This window comes from Mchenga conophoros, linkage group LG11 (assembly GCF_057382185.1).
Source record: "Mchenga conophoros isolate Kocher_MC1m ecotype Shallow Benthic linkage group LG11, M_conophoros_male_GT1.1, whole genome shotgun sequence".
NCBI lineage: Eukaryota > Metazoa > Chordata > Actinopteri > Cichliformes > Cichlidae > Mchenga > Mchenga conophoros.
In genome coordinates, this window is record NC_140536.1 from 1,926,904 (window position 1) to 1,946,320 (window position 19,417).

Consider the following 19,417-nt stretch of genomic DNA (forward strand, 5'->3'; position numbering starts at 1 on the left):
GGTACCGGCTAGATATAGTCGGGCTCACCTCTACACATGGCTTGGGCTCTGGAACCAGTCTCCTGGAGAGGGGCTGGACTCTGTCTCAGTCTGGAGTTGCCCCTGGTGAGAGGCGGCGGGCTGGGGTGGGTATCCTAATATCCCCTCGGCTTGCTGCCGGTACGTTGGGGTTTTTCCCGGTGGACGAGAGGGTTTGTTCCCTGCGCCTTAGGGTCGGGGAACGGGTCCTGACCGTCATCTGCGCTTATGCGCCGAGTGGCAGTTCAGAGTACCCAGCCTTCTTAGAGTCCCTGGGGGGGGGGGGGGGGGGGGGGGGTGCTGGAGGGTGCTCCACCTGGAGACTGTTGTCCTGCTGGGAGACTTCAATGCTCACGTGGGTAACGACAGCGAGACCTGGAGGGGCGTGATTGGGAGGAACGGCCTCCCTGATCTGAACCCGAGCGGTGCTCTGTTATTGGACTTCTGTGCTAATCACAGTTTGGCCATAACGAACACCCTGTTCGAACATAAGAGTGTCCATAAGTGCACGTGGCACCAGGATGCTCTAGGCCGTAGGTCGATGATCGATTTTGTAATCGTATCAGCAGACCTGCGACCATATGTTCTGGACACTCGGGTAAAGAGAGGGGCTGAGCTGTCAACTGATCACCACCTGGTGGTGAGTTGGATCAGGTGGCGGGGGAAAACGCTGGACAGACCTGGTGCACCTAAACGCGTAGTGAGGGTGTGCTGGGAACGTCTAGCAGAGGCCCCAGTCCGCGAGATCTTCAACGCACACCTCCGGCAGAGCTTCAACAGCATTCCGAGGGAGACTGGGGACATTGAGTCCGAATGGACCATGTTCAGTGTCTCCATTGCCGAAGCTGCTGCATTGAGCTGCGGCCGCAAGGTGGTTGGTGCCTGCTGTGGTGGTAATCCCCGAACCAAATGGTGGACACCAGAGGTGAAGGGAGCCACCAGGCTGAAGAAGGAGTCCTATCGGGCTTGGTTAGCCTGTGGGACTCCGGAGGCAGCCGACAGGTATCGACAGGCCAAGCGGAATGCGGCTCGGGCAGTGGCTGAAGCAAAAACTCGGGTGTGGGAGGAGTTCGGAGAGGCCATGGAAAAAGACTTTCGGGCTGCCTCGAAGAGATTCTGGCAAACCGTCAGACGTCTCAGGAGGGGAAAGCGGTGCTCTACCTGCACTGTGTATAGTGCTGGCGGAGCGCTGCTGACGTCGACTGAGAAAATTGTCGGGCGGTGGAAGGAATACTTCGAGGACCTCCTTAATCCCACTGACACGTCTTCCGAGGAGGAAGCAGAGTCTGGGGATGAGGGGAATGACCCGCCAATTTCCGGGGGCGAGGTCACTGAGGCAGTTAAACAACTCCTTGGTGGCAGAGCCCCTGGTGTTGATGAGGTCCGCCTCGAGTTCCTGAAGGCTCTGGACGTTGTAGGGCTGTCCTGGTTGACACGCCTCTGCAATGTTGCGTGGAGATCAGGGGCAGTACCTGTGGACTGGCAGACCGGGGTGGTGGTCCCCATCTTCAAGAAAGGGGACCGGAGGGTGTGTTCCAACTACAGGGGGATCACACTCCTCAGCCTCCCTGGGAAAGTCTATGCCAGGGTGCTGGAAAGGAGAGTTCGTCCGTTAGTCGAACCTCGGATACAGGAGGAACAATGCGGTTTTCGTCCTGGTCGCGGAACACTGGACCAGCTCTTTATCCTCTCCAGGATACTTGAGGGTGCATGGGAGTTTGCCCAACCAGTCTACATGTGTTTTGTGGACTTGGAGAAGGCATTCGACCGTGTCCCTCGGGGTGTCCTGTGGGAGGTGTTGCGGGAATATGGGGTGTCTGGCCCATTGCTACGGGCCATTCGATCCCTATACAACCGTTGCAAGAGCTTGGTTCGCATTGCCGGCAATAAGTCGGACTCGTTCCCGGTGGGTGATGGGCTCCGCCAGGGCTGCCCTTTGTCTCCGGTTCTGTTCATAATTTTTATGGACAGGATTTCTAGGCGCAGCCAAGTGGCGGAGGGCTTTCGCTTTGGTGGCCTCAGAATCTCATCTCTGATTTTTGCAGATGATGTGGTTCTGTTGGCTTCATCGGGCGAGGGCCTCCAGCTCGCACTGGAGCGATTCGCAGCCGAGTGTGAAGCAGCGGGAATGAGGATCAGCACCTCCAAATCTGAGGCCATGGTCCTCAGCCGGAAAAGGGTGGAGTGCCCACTCCGGGTCGGGGATGAGTTCCTGCCCCAAGTGGAGGAGTTCAAGTATCTCGGGGTCTTGTTCGCGAGTGATGGGAGAAGGGAGCCGGAGATCGACAGACGGATTGGGGCTGCAGCTGCAGTAATGGGGACGCTGCACCGGTCCGTCGTGGTGAAGAGGGAGCTGAGTGTAAAAGCGAAGCTCTCAATTTACCGGTCGATCTACGTCCCTACCCTCACCTATGGCCACGAGCTGTGGGTAGTGACCGAAAGAACGAGATCGCGGATACAAGCGGCAGAAATGAGCTTCCTCCGAAGGGTGGCTGGCCTCTCCCTTAGAGATAGGGTGAGAAGTTCGGCCATCCGGGAGGGGCTCAGAGTAGAGCAGCTGCTGCTCCACATCGAAAGGAGCCAGCTGAGGTGGTTCGGGCATCTGACAAGGATGCCCCCTGGGCGCCTCCTGGGTGAGGTGTTCCAGGCATGTCCCACCGGGAGGAGGCCCCAGGGCAGACCCAGGACACGCTGGAGAGATTATATCTCTCGGCTGGCCTGGGAACGCCTTGGTATTCCCCCGGATAAGCTGGAGGAGGTGGCTGGGGAGAGGGAGGTCTGGGCCTCTTTGCTTAGGCTGCTGCCCCCGCGACCCGGCCCCGGACAAAGCGGATGAAAATGGATGGATGGATGGAGAATGAGGCCAAGCCACAGATCCTCAGCAGGATTTTCTGGCACAACTTTACCTGCTTCCAAGGTGCGTTGACAGGATGAAACAAATCGCAATGCAGAGACTCCAGCAACACTTAAAGGGAAGAGGAACAACTTTATTGACTGACCAATGCGTTTCGGCTTGTTGCCTTCATCAGGGTCATAGTAACACATACTAGAAGTGTGCTTAAAAAGCGCTTTGGGTGCCTAGAAAAGTGCTATATAAATGCAATCCATTATTATTATTATTATTATTATTATTATTAAATAAAAGGCAGGAATCAGAAATTAATTTTAAAAAAATTAAATTTAACCAATCACATCTTCAAGCCACAGATCCAGAAATTGCTGGAAGGCTCTCATCTGACCAAGGAACCTAAGGCCCTAGTTGTTCACTAGGTCATTATTGCACTTTTCTCAATCTTTTAGGAAATGGCAGCAACGTTAAGAATGTAAAAATAATTCCTAGAAAAGAACACAAGAAACTACAGTGAGCAATACATAAGGGAGATGAGTAAAGGTCTAAATGTCTCTTAAAGCATGACAAAGGCACCCTAACCCCAACGCCCTAACCCTCTTGCTGTGTTTACAGGTTGACTAGCTCCAAACTGTTAGGCAGTGAGGCTGCAGTGTGTCAAGGAAATCCAAAAGTGAAACACAGGAGTTAACATCCAGTTTGTAAGAGTGCTGTACAGAATGCTATAACAGGGTACATCTATATGTGAACTTTCAAATAGAAACGGTTGTAATACTTGAACTTTGTACTAATTTTTATGTGTGTTGAGATGAAAAGAGGAAGAACAGTGGAGCAAGTTACATTAACGTACTAGATGTGCCAACAGCATGGACAGGTTGAGCGTGTGCATGAGTGCACATGTGCACGTATAAAACAGGTGTGAGGCATGGAAAATATTAGCAGTGTAGAGGGAGAGCGAGAGGAGGCGATGTATATCACCAAAAGCATATAAAGTGCTGCTGAAAAGGTTTGGGATTCTTCTTCTAATTTTCCATAAAGAAGTGGCAAACAGCATCAGAAGAACAGACTTTGGAGTTCACAGTTGGAAATATCAGCGAGAAGCACCAGAGGATTAACCACTCTGGACTTAACCACTCTGGACTTATGAATTGGAATGATAATTTTTGGCTTTTTCTCTACTTGTTTCTGTAGGATGTTGGATTGCCATCTCAAAGCTCATCAAACTTTAAGTGATTATTACTATTTGACTAAGCTTTGGCTTTGGTCCTACTATATTGTATAGATAAAATATCCTCATTCAAAAGTATAAATTGTGTTTATTCACTCTTTGTGAAATAGTAAAGGTCAAAACTTGTGCATGAGCATCATCATTCAAAAAGTTCTTGCAGGTTGTGCACAGCCTTAAAATGAACAGATCCTTTTTCCTACATACTAAAGAGTAACCTGGTCAATTTTATGAGGTGCACGGGTTATACAGAAGAGCTCCAGTTAGTCGGTGTGGTTCACGAATCGCACTTGAGCTGCAAGGATACCCAGTCAGAGGAAGTAGGGTAGACATCCAGAGTTTAGCAGAGCCAGGCGAATCTTCTCATCACCAGCTCAGTAGTCCAGTTCCTACATTCCCTGTTGCACAATATCACTGACCCTGCCAGTCCAGATCCCCTTTACAGGGATAACTGGCAGATCCAACAAGTGTTTTTTTCAAACAAAACAAAAGCATACATTACACACACACACACACACGCACACACACACACTTATTGTTTTTACACATTTCAAACGCACCTTCACAGAAGTACACACAGACCGAGAGGCGGGCTGGGCATCAGCAGCTTTCAATATCGTTATCAAAATTCAACAGAGAGGCCAAGAAGGATCAAACAGCTGAATAGGTTGGCTCTGTGATTACAGCTGACACTGACTCAGGAGGCTGGTTGCCTCGGCAACCATCACCAGTCAGATGTCTCTTGATTGGTCAGCAGCTCTCATCTTTCACCAGCTTATTTATCACCACTGCTGGGTTACTTTTCCTCTCAATTTCTTCTCATAGCACATTCACACTTGACATCTCTTTCTTACTTGCTCTCTCTCACAATCTCTCTCTCTCACACTCTCTCACACACACACACACACACACACACACACACACACACACACCATCTGTTCCATAAATAATAGTAATAGTAATTTAGACTGCCTAGTGGCCACAGATGCAACAGCAGAAGGGGAGCTGACTGCTGATATGGTCACAGCTCAGACAAACACGCCAACATACAAATAATGTGTACATATTTTCCAAAGTGAGTGCTGCTAACAGAGGAAACATATCTATGAAGCCCTGTTGGTTTCATAAAGCCAGACAATAACTTATATTTGGTAGTGTTGTTCTCTGTGCTTGTGTTTCACTGTGGACTTGGGCAGCTCCTGCACACATTCAAACAGGGACAACAGTGAAACAGAAGGGTGTACTAAAAAGCGAGATACACATTTTTATTTTATCTGCCCAAATCACCACAGCAGTTTCCCGCATGCATTGAAAAAGTGCTCAGACACACATTTTGGGAGCAATTCAAACATATAGGAATGCTGGAATGTTCATAACGCTTCACAAGGAACAGATGGTGAAAGTGAAAGCAGCAACATTTAAATAAGTTCTTTTTTTTTTACTGATTTTGAGCATAGAATTTAGAGTTTATCGTAAATGTATTATTTACATTCTAAACACATGCAATTAGTGGCTAACTGGTGATTCTAAATTGCCCATAAGTATCAGTGTGAGTAGCAATGGTCGTTTGTCTATGTTAGCCCTGATCAGACTGGCGACCTCACCAGGCTGCACACGGCCTCTTGGTTCCAGCCCACCGCGACCATGATAAGGCAGAAGACATTTTTTATTTGTAAATTTAGATTTCTTTATTACTCTCACTTAGATGAAAATAGGTGAAATGGGAAAATCTCTGTTTTGCATTTAGTTGTATAATTCTGCACACTAACAGTTGCCCGATCATCGTGGATATAAAAGCCAAAACTTTGACTATCTTAAATATTCAGGTTTAGTTGATCAGCAATAAAATGAATCGTCAAAGATACGAGTTGCCTGTGCACACAGTGCAGTGTCTGTCCTCTGACCTGTTGTTGACTCTGCTCCTCCAGGTTGAGTTTGACCTCCAGCGACTGTCTCGCCTCCAGAAAGGCCTTCCGATGTTTCCGATCAGCCATGTAGTACGACATGATGCCCACAGTGATGGCACAAACATAAATCACAAGGTTGGCTAGAAGCTTGAAAACAAGAAGTGAGAGTACATTCATAATTTCACTTCTGTGCACTCTTACAAGTTTATAAATGACACAACTTACTTTTTAAAAATTCACATATATTTAAAACAGTACAGCAAATGGAAATCCTGTAACTATAATCACCACACACTGTGAGTTTGCATGTTCTCAGTCCAAAGACATGCAGTCAGTGTTATTAGGCTAACCGGTGATTCTACATTGCCTGTAGTGTAGATGTAAATGTGAGTGTGAATGGTTGTGCGTCTCTCTGTGTAGCCCTTTTGTGTAAGGTGTACCACAGAGCAGGGATAGGCTCCCCCCACGCTGAATCAGATAAGTGGAAGAAAATGAATAGGATGAATGGGAATGAATACGTTTTTATTCCAAATGTGTAACTGCACATTTAAGGAGGGGTTTTGTTTGATAGTGTTTTTTCACACTGACAGTTTCTTTTTTATATTAATGTTTCTCCCACAAATCCAAAGTCACCCATCAAAACTACACAACTAATTGATTAACTGCATAAACATTCACTGAGCTCAGCAAAAGTACTAACACATCAGCTAGCTAACGTTACTATGGTACTCTTTTCTCTATGGTTGGACCAAGTCCTTTGCACTACTTCCACGTACTTTGCAACCTGTCCTGTCCAGCAGGTCTTTCTCTTGTTTTGAATTTATTGTTTGTATATATGTATTGCTGCTGTCTTGTAACCGTCCAAAAGGCTTCCTCGCATAAAGGGCGCTTTATCATAGGGAAAAAAGAAAGTGAAGAAGAAACGTGATGGAAGACTTTTCTTCTTCACATTCTGGAAGAAGAAAAAGATCGTCGTCTGAGAAACCGTCAGTTTCCCAGTAGATTTAGAAGTGTGTGATTGTCGGCTTACATGGAGTCCTCTAACAACAGCTTTTGTGGCGTTTCCTGCAGGATCTCGGAAACAGGTGGATCGAGCTGACGCACGGGTTTTGGGAACAGAGGAAACTGAGACATGGGGCACCGTCACCAGAAGAAAATATAGTGCACTTTGTCCCTCACCTCACTGTAAATAAACGCACGCTTTATTTAAAGAGTCCTGCGTGTGGGTTCTGCAGCCGCATATCTGACGATACCAGTTTTTAAATTGTGTTGATAGGTCACATCAAACCACAGTTATGATTAAAAAAAAAAATATTTGCATTTGAAGTTATGAGAATAATTTGTTAAAGATGTTTGTTAAAGTTTGTGGTTTTTACAGTGAAAAATATAACTTCTTTCTACTCTGATGTTATGTTTAATTTAGATCAATTGCATTAATACAGTATTCCTAAATGAAAAAATAACTAAAGTGAGATGTGAGGTTGTGCTGAAAAGAATGATACCAAACAAGGCAAGGTAAACAGTTTTTAATGGTGAAATGCAGAGGTGAAATCAAAAGTAGTCAAAAAAGGCCAATTATACCCTGGACGCCAGAGGGTTAAACATGTGCATGATCATTCCACATAGCTGATGTGCACAGTCCCTGGGCAGCCTGCGACAAGAGGGCAGAGTGGGGCCTGAATCAAACCTGTTGAAAAACAGTTGTTCATTCACAGGGGTGTAGTCTGAAAGTACATATATGAGGTTATAATGTAGGAACCAAGGTGTATGCATCCTTGATGTTTGCATACAGTAAGTCCAATTAAATCCTGACAAAAGGATGTGCTTCTCCAGGAATTTCCTTAACCCTGGAGAACCCATGGGGTCAGAGCCGACCCCATGGGTTTTCTAGGGAAACCATGGGGTCAAATTTGGGTTCTCCATGGGTTCTCCAGGGTTAATGTATTTCAACGTCTTCCGCAGTTTTTCCTTGGTCTGCAAACTCACAGTACAATCCTGTGCAGGGTCGTAGTGATTTTCTTCTTTCAGACTACAATTCCCTACAATTGGTTAGTTCATTCACAAAGCATCTTGGCATTTGTACTGGGCTCCTTAGACACACTAGTCTTCTTTCTGTACTGTATGGCTCTCTTTGAATTTCTTGATGATACTCCAGTTCTTGACATTTGGAAACACTGTGGAAACTTTGAATATCCCTCTCCTACTTTCTGAGCACCAAAAATTATTTTTCTTAATTCTAAAATGATTTCTTTTGGTTATTGCTATAATCCTTTCTCAAGTGACAGCTTAAACCCTTGCTCAGGGTTCATACACCTTTTTCCAGAGTAAAATTCAGCACTTTCAAGGTCCATTTTAAAGCTTTTCCAGCACATTACCACTTTGATAAATTACATATTTATACAAATACATACAAACTCAAAATGATTTCACTTTTTTGAAATCGTACAAAAAAAAAGAAAAAAAAGTATTATGCTATATGTCACTTGACAAATAACTTCAAATAAAATAAATAAAGAAAAAAATGGGGAAAATAAAGGCATAGTGCATTCTTTTTTAAAAATAAAATGTGCACTAACAACTCAAAATACTACAAAAATAGCAGGGGTGCAACGATACACAAAATTCACGGTTCGGTTCGATACTTTGGTGTCACGGTTCGATATTTTTTCGATACAAAAAATGTTCATGCCTTTTTAATTTATCATTTATTAAAATTATAAATATATATTTTAACCCAAAAGTACAGTTTTTGAATTTAATGGTGCTGAAACAAAGTAATAAAAAAAAAAAAATCTGATTGAGGAATCACTCATCTTTGGAAAAGAGAGTTTATTACACAGAAATGTCTCTTTCCAAAATAAAAGCTATACTATACGCTTCTTCTGGGCTATATTCTCAGCAGCATATTAAACATATCAGGTCCCCACAAGGAGAATCCTGTGCTAACGGCTGTCTAAATGACTCGGGTAAAGTTTGTAGCATGCATGCTTGTTGTTTTTGTCTGCTTCCACTTGTCTTTGCACTAGGATGATGTCAGCGTAAATGTGCAGTCATATTCGTTGTGTTCCCACTAGTGCTGTCAGCGTTAATCTGAAATGACGTTAACGCCACAACACGGCAAATCTCCGTTAACGAGCTACCGCGGATCGCCCCGTGCATGGGGCTGGACGGCGTCAACACGTTAACAAGCTAACTGCGCTAGTTCCCACAAATTGAGCATTGCGTGGCACATCCGACATACTGTTTTACTTTAGTCCATGACGCGCTTACCTTCAGGGTCATCCGTCACATGAAGACCAAAATAGTTCCAAACGCCAGATCTGAATGAGGGTGGGGGAGGTTCAATTTGCCATGTTGCAACGAGCTTAGCTTCTGTCTTGCTAGCTTGCGCTGCGCTCAGTTGATCTGCACTCGACAGTGCAACCTAGGCGGAGTAGTCGAGCGCAGATCCACTGAGCGCTCAACACAGACAGAATCGTCAGAAGGAAAGTTGATAAAATAAAATAAAAACATTTGTATTGTTCAATACATATGCGTACCGAACCGAAAACACTATATCGAACGGTTCAATATCGATACGAGTATCGTTGCACCCCTAAAAAAATAGATAGGGCAAGTCAATGTATTTATTTATTTAAATATTTGGATAGACAACTTTTTTTTTTTTTCTAGTTTTGGTTCTATACATTACCACAATAAATTTTAAATGAAACGACTCAGATGCAGTTGGAGTGCAGACCTCCAGCTTTAATTCAGTGGGTTGGGTCAAAAACACTGCATTAAATGTGAGGAACTAAAGCATTTTTTAACACAATCCCTTCATTTCAGGGTCTCAAAAGTAATTAACAAATTAAACAGATGAAAATAAAATGTTCATTTCTAGTACTTGGCTGAAAACCTTTTGCTTGCAATGACAGCTTGAAGTCATGGACATGACCAGATGCTGGGTTTTCTTCTTTTTAATGCTCTGCCAGGCCTTTAGTGCAGCGGCTTTCAGTTGCTGTTTGTTTGTGGGTATGATTTGGGTCATTGTCCATCTGTATTATGAAACACTGCCCAATCAATTTGACTGGCTTTAGCTGGATTCGAGCAGACAGTTTGTCTTTCAAACACCTCAGACTTCATTAGGCTGCTTCTGTCCTGTGTCGCATCATCAATAAACACTAAGTGCCACTGGCAGCCATGCAGGCCCAAGCCATCACACTGCCTCTGTTGTGTTTTACAGATGATGTGTTGGCTTTGGATCATGACCTGTTCAACACCTTCTTCATATTTGTCTTGCAATGATTCCGGTAGAGGTGGATATTGATTTCATCTCTCCAAAAATGTAATGTTAATGTTTGTTTGTTTTTAAGCAAACTTCAATATATACTTTCTAATCTTCAGACTTATGAGTGTCTTGCACCTTGCAGAAAAACATCTGCATTTACTTTCATGCAGTCTTCTCTTTGTGGTAGACTTGTATATCCATATGACTACCTCCTGGAAACTGTTAGTTACTTGGTTGGCTGTTGTGAAGGGTTTCTTTTCACCATGGAAATGATTCTGCGATCATCCACCACTGTTGTCGTGGACGTCTAGGTCTTTTTGAGTTGCTGAGTTCACCAGTGCTTGCTTTCTTTCTCAGGATGCACCAAACTGTACATTTTGCCGTTCCTAACAGTGTGAGTTTTTTCTCTTTCCGCAGTTTAAGGATGGCTTGTTTCACCTGCACAGAGAGCTCCATTGACCACATGATGTCTGTTCACAGCAAAATCTTCCAAATGCAAGCACGACTCCTCAAATCAACTCCAGGTCTTTTATCTGCTTGATAATGACAGAACGAAGGAACTGCCCACACCACATCAGTTGTCCAATTACTTTTGGTCCCTTTAAAAAGAGGGCGGCACAAGGAGCTGAAACTCCTAAAACCTTCATCCAGTTTGAATGTGGATACTCTCAAATGAAAGCTGAGCATCTACAGATTATGTCCATGTCCATTATATACAGTAACCATAATTGAAATCTGGTTTAGTAAATAGGTAGAAAAAAAACCTTTGGCCAGTGTCCAAATATATATGGACCTAACTGTGTATATATTTATATATAGTGCAACAACAACAAGAAAAACGCATATTTCATTTCACGTTTCCTCAGTAAGACCATAAGCAATTAACACAAATAATCCTAGAAGTTCATCATACTGCAAAGGCAAAAGGTTGCATTGTATGCTTTGAGGCGACTGTGTTGTGCTATATAAATAAAATTGAATTGAACTGAATTGAATTGCATATAGTATTGTAACGGTTGGTTAAATGTTATTTTATAGTGACATGTTGGTTATTTCTTTAAGATACATGTTTGGTCGTGCTGCAGGAAAAAGGGAGTTAATGTATGCACGAAGGGGAGGGGGGGGTCCTTGTTGTGTGACTGTGCGGGGCTGAAGTGAGGTGTTGTACGAGGGCACTCTCCCGGAGTTAACGGCCCGTTTGCCTGTGTTACCGAATAAACGGACAAACTGAGATCCAAACGTCTGGTTCTTGCAAACGTTACACTGGTGTCAGAAGTGAAGAGAGAAAAAAAACAAAAACAAAAAAAAACACCGAAAACGCCCGACACCCTGTTGCTGGTGACGCTGACCGTCACGAGACGCGAGGATGTTGCCAGGCAAGATTAAGAAGGAGACGGAGGAGAGGCAGGTTCGTCCGCACTCGCCTGCCCATAGATTGAGGGAAACGGCGACTTTTGCCATGTTCCAGTGATGATTGCGGGGGTGTCCTGTACGGCCCTTCTGGACACGGGGTCCAAGGCAACGCTGGTCCGACCCGATGTTGTCCCAGCCGGAGCTGCTGTGCAACCAACTAATGTGCGACTTAAGACTGTGACCGGTGATCTGGCCCCAATTAGAGGGAGGGGAGTGTTCCAGTTTAAGGTGGGGGACCTCGGCGTACCTTACGCTGCCTGGGTGGCTGACGTGCAGGACGCCTGCATCCTTGGGCTGGATTTTTTGCGAGCCATTGGTGGTGTACTGGACTTAGGCAAAGGCTTCCTCGTACTCCCTGATGGGAAGAAGGTGCAGCTTATTCCTCTCCGGTCTGCCCAGCATCTGCCGTGGCGTCCACCTCCACCTCCGAGACCCCTGCAGACCCGCCAGCAGAACAGCAAGCGGGGGAGGAGGAGAGGCTCTCAGCAGTGAGGAGCATCTGGTCAAAGAACTGTGAGGGGCTGACTCCACAGCAGCAAGAGAGTCTATGGCAGGTACTAAGAGAGTTTAGTGACATTTTTGCCCTGAAAGAAAGTGATGTTGGCTTGACACACTTGGTAGAGCACGTCATTGAGACCGGGGATGCCCAGCCTATTAAAGTGCGCCCCCGCCGCCTGCCCCTGGCTCATCAGGAGGCTGCTGACAGAGAGTTGTGTGAAATGAGAGTTGTGTGAAATGATAGCCCGTAGGCCTCTGCTGTGGTGATGGTGCCTAAGAAAAAAAGCCCAAGGATGCGTTTCTGTGTGGACTACAGACCACTCAACAAAGTGACGAAAAAGGACTCTTACCCCCTTCCCAGGATTGATGAGTCTCTCAATTTAGTAGCCGGATCCTCCTGGTTCTCCACCCTGGACCTGCGGAGTGGCTACTGGCAGGTGCCACTGTCCCCTGAATCCAGACCGAAGACAGCATTCTGCACTAACAGGGGACTATGGCAGTTCAAAGTCCTGAGCTTTGGTCTTTGCAACGCTCCTGCTACCTTCAAGAGGCTTATGGACAGTGTGCTGGCTGGCGTCCCACGGCAACGGTGTCTGGTTTACCTGGATGATCTTCTAGTGCACGGGAGCTCGTTTGATGCTGCCCTGGATGCCCTGAGACAAGTGTTGGGGAGGGTGGCGACTGCAGGCCTGAAGCTGCACCCCGACAAGTGCCACTTCATGAGGAGGGAGGTAGAGTTTCTGGGCCACAAGCTGGGTCATGACGGCATCAGCACTTTGGAGGAAAAAATTCACACCATTACTGAGTGGCCCACACCAGTGGACCAGAAACAGCTCAAAAGCTTCCTAGGACTGGCGTCTTATTACAGGAGGTTTGTGAAGGGCTTTTCCTCTATAGCTGCACCACTCTTCCGCCTGCTGCAGAAGGACCGTGACTTCATCTGGACCCAGGACTGTCAGCAGGCGTTCGACACCCTCCGCAGATCGCTGACAGAGTCCCCAGTCCTCGCCCCCCCTGACCCCACCCTGCCTTTTGTCCTGGACACTGACGCAAGTAATGTGGGGCTGGGAGCTGTGTTGTCGCAGGTTGGGCCGGAAGGTGAGAAGGTGGTGGTGTACTTCAGCCGGGTCCTGAACAGGAGTGAGCGGCGCTACTGTGTCACACGACGTGAGCTGCTGGCCGTGGTGGCAGGGGCGAGACACTTTAAGTACTACCTGTGTGGCACATCATTTGTTATCAGAACTGATCATGCCGCCCTCCAGTGCCTGATGTCTTTCAGGGAGCCAGAGGGACAGGTGGCTCGCTGGCTGGAGGAGCTCCAAGCCTTCAATTTTACTGTGGAGCACAGAGCAGGGACGCACCATTCTAACGCAGACGCCCTCTCTCGCCGCCCATGTGCTGCAGCTGGCTGCCGTTACTGTGAAAAGCGAGAGGAGATAGAGCGGGAACTCACAACAATAGACGGAGCAACACAGCTCGCCTGCAGGGCTCTTCTGGTGGTAGATGCAGTGGAGTGGAGGGCACGGCAGAAACAAGTCACTGACCTGCTGTCAGTCCTGCAGTGGCTGGAGAGGGAGGAGCAACCCCTTTGGGATGAGGTCACTGGGTTTTCCGTCTGTACCAGGGGGCTGTGGGCCAGGTTTGCAGCTCACAGGCTGAAGGAGGGAGTGTTGGAGCGTGCCTGGAAGGATCCTGCCACAGGGGAGGAGAGGTGGGAGGTTGTGGTGCCAAGGTCGCTGAGGTCAGCTGTGCTGGGAGCCTGCCATGGGAGCGCTGGCTCCGGCCACTTTGGGATCTCCAAGACCCTCCGCCGCCTCCGCCAGGGCTACTACTGGGGTCAGCAGCGGAGGGATGTGGAGGACTTTTGCCGCAGCTGTGATGCATGTTCCTCGCACAAAGGGCCACAGGACCAGTCCCGGGCTCAGCTTCAGCAGCAACCAGCAGGAGCTCCAATGGAGCGAGTAGCTGTGGACGTCATGGGCCCATTTCCTCGTACAGACAGAGGAAACCGCTTTGTCCTTGTGGCCATGGACTATTTTACCAAGTGGCTGGAAGCATATGCCATCCCAGATCAGGAGGCTGAGACTGTCACTGATGTATTAGTGGAGGGGATGTTCAGCCGCTTTGGAACAGCAGAGACCCTCCACAGTGACCAGGGGCGTAACTTTGAGTCCAAGGTATTTGCTGCCATGTGTGAACGCCTTGGGATTAAGAAGACTCGCACCACCCCACTTCACCCCCAAAGCGATGGACTGGTGGAAAGGTTTAACAGGACGCTGGCCCAGCAGCTAGCCATCCTTACCTCAGAACACCAACGGGACTGGGACTACCATCTTCCCCTTATCCTCATGGCCTACAGGTCGGCAGTGCAAGACTCCACCCAATGTACGCCTGCCCTGCTCATGTTAGGGAGAGAGCTGAGAACTCCTGCAGAGTTGGCTTTTGGGAAGCCCCCGGACGCGCCAGAGGCACCACCAGGCCGGGACTACGCAAGGAAGCTGCAGGACCGGCTGGATTCTGCACATTCCTACGCCCGGGAGCAGCTGGCGAAGGCAAGCCTGCGCCAAAAGAGGAATTATGACATCACCACTAAGGGGAGGCACTTCCGTGCTGGGGAGCTGGTGTGGGTCTACAGCACAAAGAGAAAGAAAGGACGGTGTCCTAAACTGGATTGCAGCTGGGTGGGGTCCTGGAGCGAGTGGGGGAAATTGTTTACAGAGTGCAGTTGCCTCCTAGAGGGAGGAAAGTGACCGGATGGCCCCCTATGGAGAGGGCAGTCCCTCCCCTCCTTCCCTGAGGGACGTGTACAGAGCTCCCATGACCCTGCACAGAGGGACCCCCGGCCGGAGCTGCGTTCCCCTCCCTCGGACTCTTCACCTCAAAGCCCCGAAGCTCCGTGTACACCCCAGGGGCTCAGGAGGTCAAGGAGGGAACGTAGGCTACCACCCCGCCTCAGAGACTGTGTTGTTCCCTCGGGGATGAGGAACTTATTGCTGGGGGGGCAGTGTAACGATGGTTAAATGTTATTTTACAGTGACATGTTGGTTATCTCTGCACACTGTTGTTACTTCTTTAAGATACATGTTTGGTCGTGCTGCAGGAAAAAGGGAGTTAATGTGTGCAGGAAGGGGAGGGGGGTCCTTGTTGTGTGACTGTGCGGGGCTGAAGTGAGGTGTTGTACGAGGGCACTCTCCCGGAGTTAACGGCCCGTTTGCCTGTGTTACCGAATAAACGGACAAACTGAGATCCAAACGTCTGGTTCTTGCGAACGTTACAGTATATAATAGGGATGGACCGAGCCGATATTACGTATCGGTCCGATACTGACCTAAATTACTGGATTTAGGTCACCTGCAACATGGCGCAACTCAGCTCATAACCTTAGCACGTCGGAGCAGTACGCATCACGTGAGAGCGGCTGTGGCGTGTGAGAGCGGCTGTGGCGTGCAAGACCTGTCGGCGCTCTGGTTGAGCATTTGGAGCCTCGCTACCAAACCAGCATTTCATCTCTTAAGAAGTTATCGCAGAGAGAAGTAAAGCAAGTGTGTAAGTTCATCTCTGAATGTTAGTAAAGCATTCCAGCCTTAAGCTTAACAACCGATATATGGAGCGACTGCCTCCTCTTGCTGCTACTTCAATCATGAAACTGATCAATGATCAGCTGATCGTCTTTTCTGTCGCGAGTCCGTCTCTCTCGTTTGTTTTTCTCTCACTTTGCACCAGAAAGAGGAAACCAGCGGCTGAACAACAGCAGCACGTTTAACCTTGATAAGCTGTTGTTAGAATTTATTTAATATTACTTTCTACACCAGGATCCTTTCTATGCAGCTGACGGCTGTAACTGTGCAGGGGCGGATCTAGCAAAGTTTAGCCAGGGGGGCCGATAGGGCATGAACAGGGAAAAGGGGGCACAAAGACATACTTTTCTTTCTTACTCTCATTTAAAATGTCTAGCTTTTAATAAATAATTATCTGAATCTTACACCAAAGTTTTAATCTGATGTAAAATGTATAGAAGTCCATTACTGTATATTATTTAGACTGTTAAGTCTAATATACCCTGGTAAGCTATAGTACTTTTTCCTTTGGGAAGGCACCATCTGTGCAGTCTGCAGTTCTGTTGAAGAAAGATGTTGAATCTATTTAATTATTGTAGAAAAGTTATTGATTTCTGTGCATTTTGTTTTTTGTCTGCTCGTTCACACTACAAATAAAATGCGACAGCAAACGCGCTCTAGTGTGAACGCTTGAAGCGGCCGCATGCACACAAAAAAGACATCACACACAACGCGCTCTGTTTAGACCCAGACTACCCATTTGGAAAAGATCTATATAAATCTTATAAAGTTTGTATCTGTCTTGTGTGAAACTTATATGCTTTTCATATAAGTGTGAAAACAGATATAAGATCCCTTGAAAAATTATATAATGAAACGTATATGTTTTGGATACTTACTAAAACAATGTATGAAAGTAATGCGAAAGTGGCCACTTTCATGAGTAAATTATGTAAGCCTTATATGATTTACTCATGAAAATGGCCACTTTCATGAGTAAATCATATAAGTTTTTACTATTTCTTTTCCGTATGGGTAGGGCTGTGCAATATGTTCAAAACCTCATATCCCGATATGAGACATCTATCGTCCGATAACGATATAAATCACAGAAATGTAACATTTTCTGTAAACTCTGTGAATCTCAGGCAGCTCGACCTGCGTGAAGTGTTTCCAGCTGTGCGTCATGTAGCTGGAGTCGAGTTTTAATCGATGCATGAAACGATACATTTTTAGACATAAGTTGTAATGGCGCCGTTTCTTTGTGAGTATTTATTACACGGCGTGCTGCGGGGAAAAGCCTGTTCTAACGTTTGAGTCTAAGCTTTATTTTTTAGCACCTGGCGGCTCTTTTTTACTTCTCATCCATAAATAATCTGCATCTTTCACGTGATTCAGTTTATTTTGAAAAGTCTCAACAGGATCTTGAGCTTTATTGTGAAAGGTTTATGTAGAACATAAACAAGCGGACACGCGATGCTGTTACCGTCGTTGTTGCTAACCACAACGCATAAAAACAGGCGCTTGTCCGTCCGTGGTGTGGTTATATTAAATATAAGAGAAAGAGAGAACTTTAAGAAATTAATAATAACTACAGTGACCATCAGAACCATGAACAAATATTGCCGTAAACGGTTTATTTTGTGACACCACGAAACAAACGACAGCGTAAAATGAAACGACAGACGTTTTTATATCGTCATCCGATATATATCGTTATATTGAACAGCCCTAACCCAGACCAAACAGTATTGTTTGACTGATGGCCTTAATATAAAGACTTCAGACTTTATGTTTCCCAATTTTGCTTTAAGTTATTTTGTTATTTACATAATAATGTAAATAACCTAATAATGATCCTTACTGCTGTTTTAGAGGAGCGCTGCTTCAAAGGATAGTTTCTGTCAGAATCTGCAGATTATACAGGACAAATAAAATGTTCACGTTTCTCCAACGTTGTCTTCCCAACAGTTTCACTGACATCTACACGGGATGGCCAGGAAGCGTTCACGATGTCTTCTCCGGCGCTGATAATTGGCGTCTGTCTTGTGTCAGTGACGTAAAAGACGGATTCAATGCGACCTGACCATCAAACAGCAGTCGCTTTCTAAAACATCAGATATGTATCAGATTCAGGACCACATATGAAAGTGACCCAGATCGGATTTGATGCGCTTTCACCTGCAGTGTGAACGTAGCCTTAGAGTTCCTTGAGTTTGTCAGTTAGCCGTTTCTGCAAATCCTCCAGACTCTTTTCATTTTCTGTTGCAGGTCTTTGAAGCCTGTTGGACTTCAGATGAAGCACAATCTTCCTTCCGACTCAGCAAAAAAGAAAAATAGCAGACGGGTTATTTAAAAAAAATAATAAATCCCAATACAACTATCAGTGATATGCTTAACTTTGTTTCTGTCTTTGTTATTGCTGAAGTCCTAAATGATCACAGACTGCATTGGGATTCTCAGCTCTATCTAACCCCTCAAAGTGTTCCCAAAGGAACCAAGTTAACACTTTAAAAAGCTGCAAATTGTAAGACATACAAATATAGACAGTGTTCTTCTATTTGGGTGGTGACAACTTTGCTGCTATATAGCCTTTATTCAGAAAGCCCTGGTTATATTGGGCTAATGTTTAAAGCTTTCAGTTGAGGGAACTAATTACAGTCACTGTTACTGCTAAGTAATGTTAGCTAGGTTAACGCATATTCCATAAATTATCACTAGTACTGCTTTACTGCATCACACTCACAATTTATCCTGTGAATTTGCTAACTAGCGAAAATAAACAAATTAGCATTACTGTGTAATGTGCACGTACCTTTCATGTGACTCGAGAACGCAGACTCCCCTACTGTGAAAATCCTTTTTGCAGACTTTGCATGTGGCTATGCATGGATTTGGTCCTCGTCTTATCCATAATTCGTATTTGTCGTTTTCCAGCCAACACTCATTAAAACAGACTGACTGACGCAGAGGTGCAAAGCACGCCCCAGTGGAGAAATGTTTCTTTTAGCCTTTTTGACTCATTTTCTTTCTCCATCTGATCAGCAAACTATGCAATCAAATACTCATATGTTGTGAATGAAATACAGTTTTAAGCACCACATCCAAAATTCAAGCACTTTTGAAACCCTGAAAAGACAATATTAAAATCCAAGAAAGGATTTCAAGCACCTACACAAACCCTGCTTGCTGAAGTTTTTATAAAGTGTGTAAACTGGAAGGTAAGCCTCAGCTTTAGTTCGATTTTACAAGCTTTAGTTCGATTTTACAAGCTTTGAGCGTTGAAAAGTTAAAGCACATCACTGCACAGCATTGGTTTCAGCTGTAGCTCAATAAAAAGGTGGCGTTTTCAGCAGGGTGATAACTTTTTTGGTTCACAGCCATCTTCTGCTTATCCTTTGCATGGTTGTGGGGGGATTGAGCCTAGAGGCAGGATACACCCTGGACAGGTCACCAGGCTGATGCAAAGCTAACACTGAGAGACACACTGTAACGCACTAACTGCATGTCTTTGGGCTGTGGAAGGAAGCTGGAGAGAAACCATGCAAACAGCCACCGGCCATTTTTTGTTCCTGAAATAATTCTTGTATCGTGTGCAAGCAGAAATTATTTCGGTTTTCTATAGAAATAATGAAAATAGTATGTTTAGAAATGTCGCGTTGCAAATTCTCTGCTCTGCTA

General features: G+C 45.8%; 1 protein-coding gene across 5 annotated transcripts in view; it reads right to left on the reverse strand.

Annotated features, from left to right (window-relative positions):
- adcy3a (adenylate cyclase 3a) overlaps positions 1-19,417 on the reverse strand; it is a 62,224-nt gene that overhangs the window by 38,514 nt on the left and 4,293 nt on the right. For all 5 annotated transcript variants that reach the window (XM_085290495.1, XM_085290492.1, XM_085290491.1 and 2 more), the window contains exon 3: positions 5,996-6,145. In XM_085290495.1, coding sequence (XP_085146621.1) covers positions 5,996-6,145 — 150 coding nt within the window. The remainder of the gene's footprint in view (positions 1-5,995; positions 6,146-19,417) is intronic.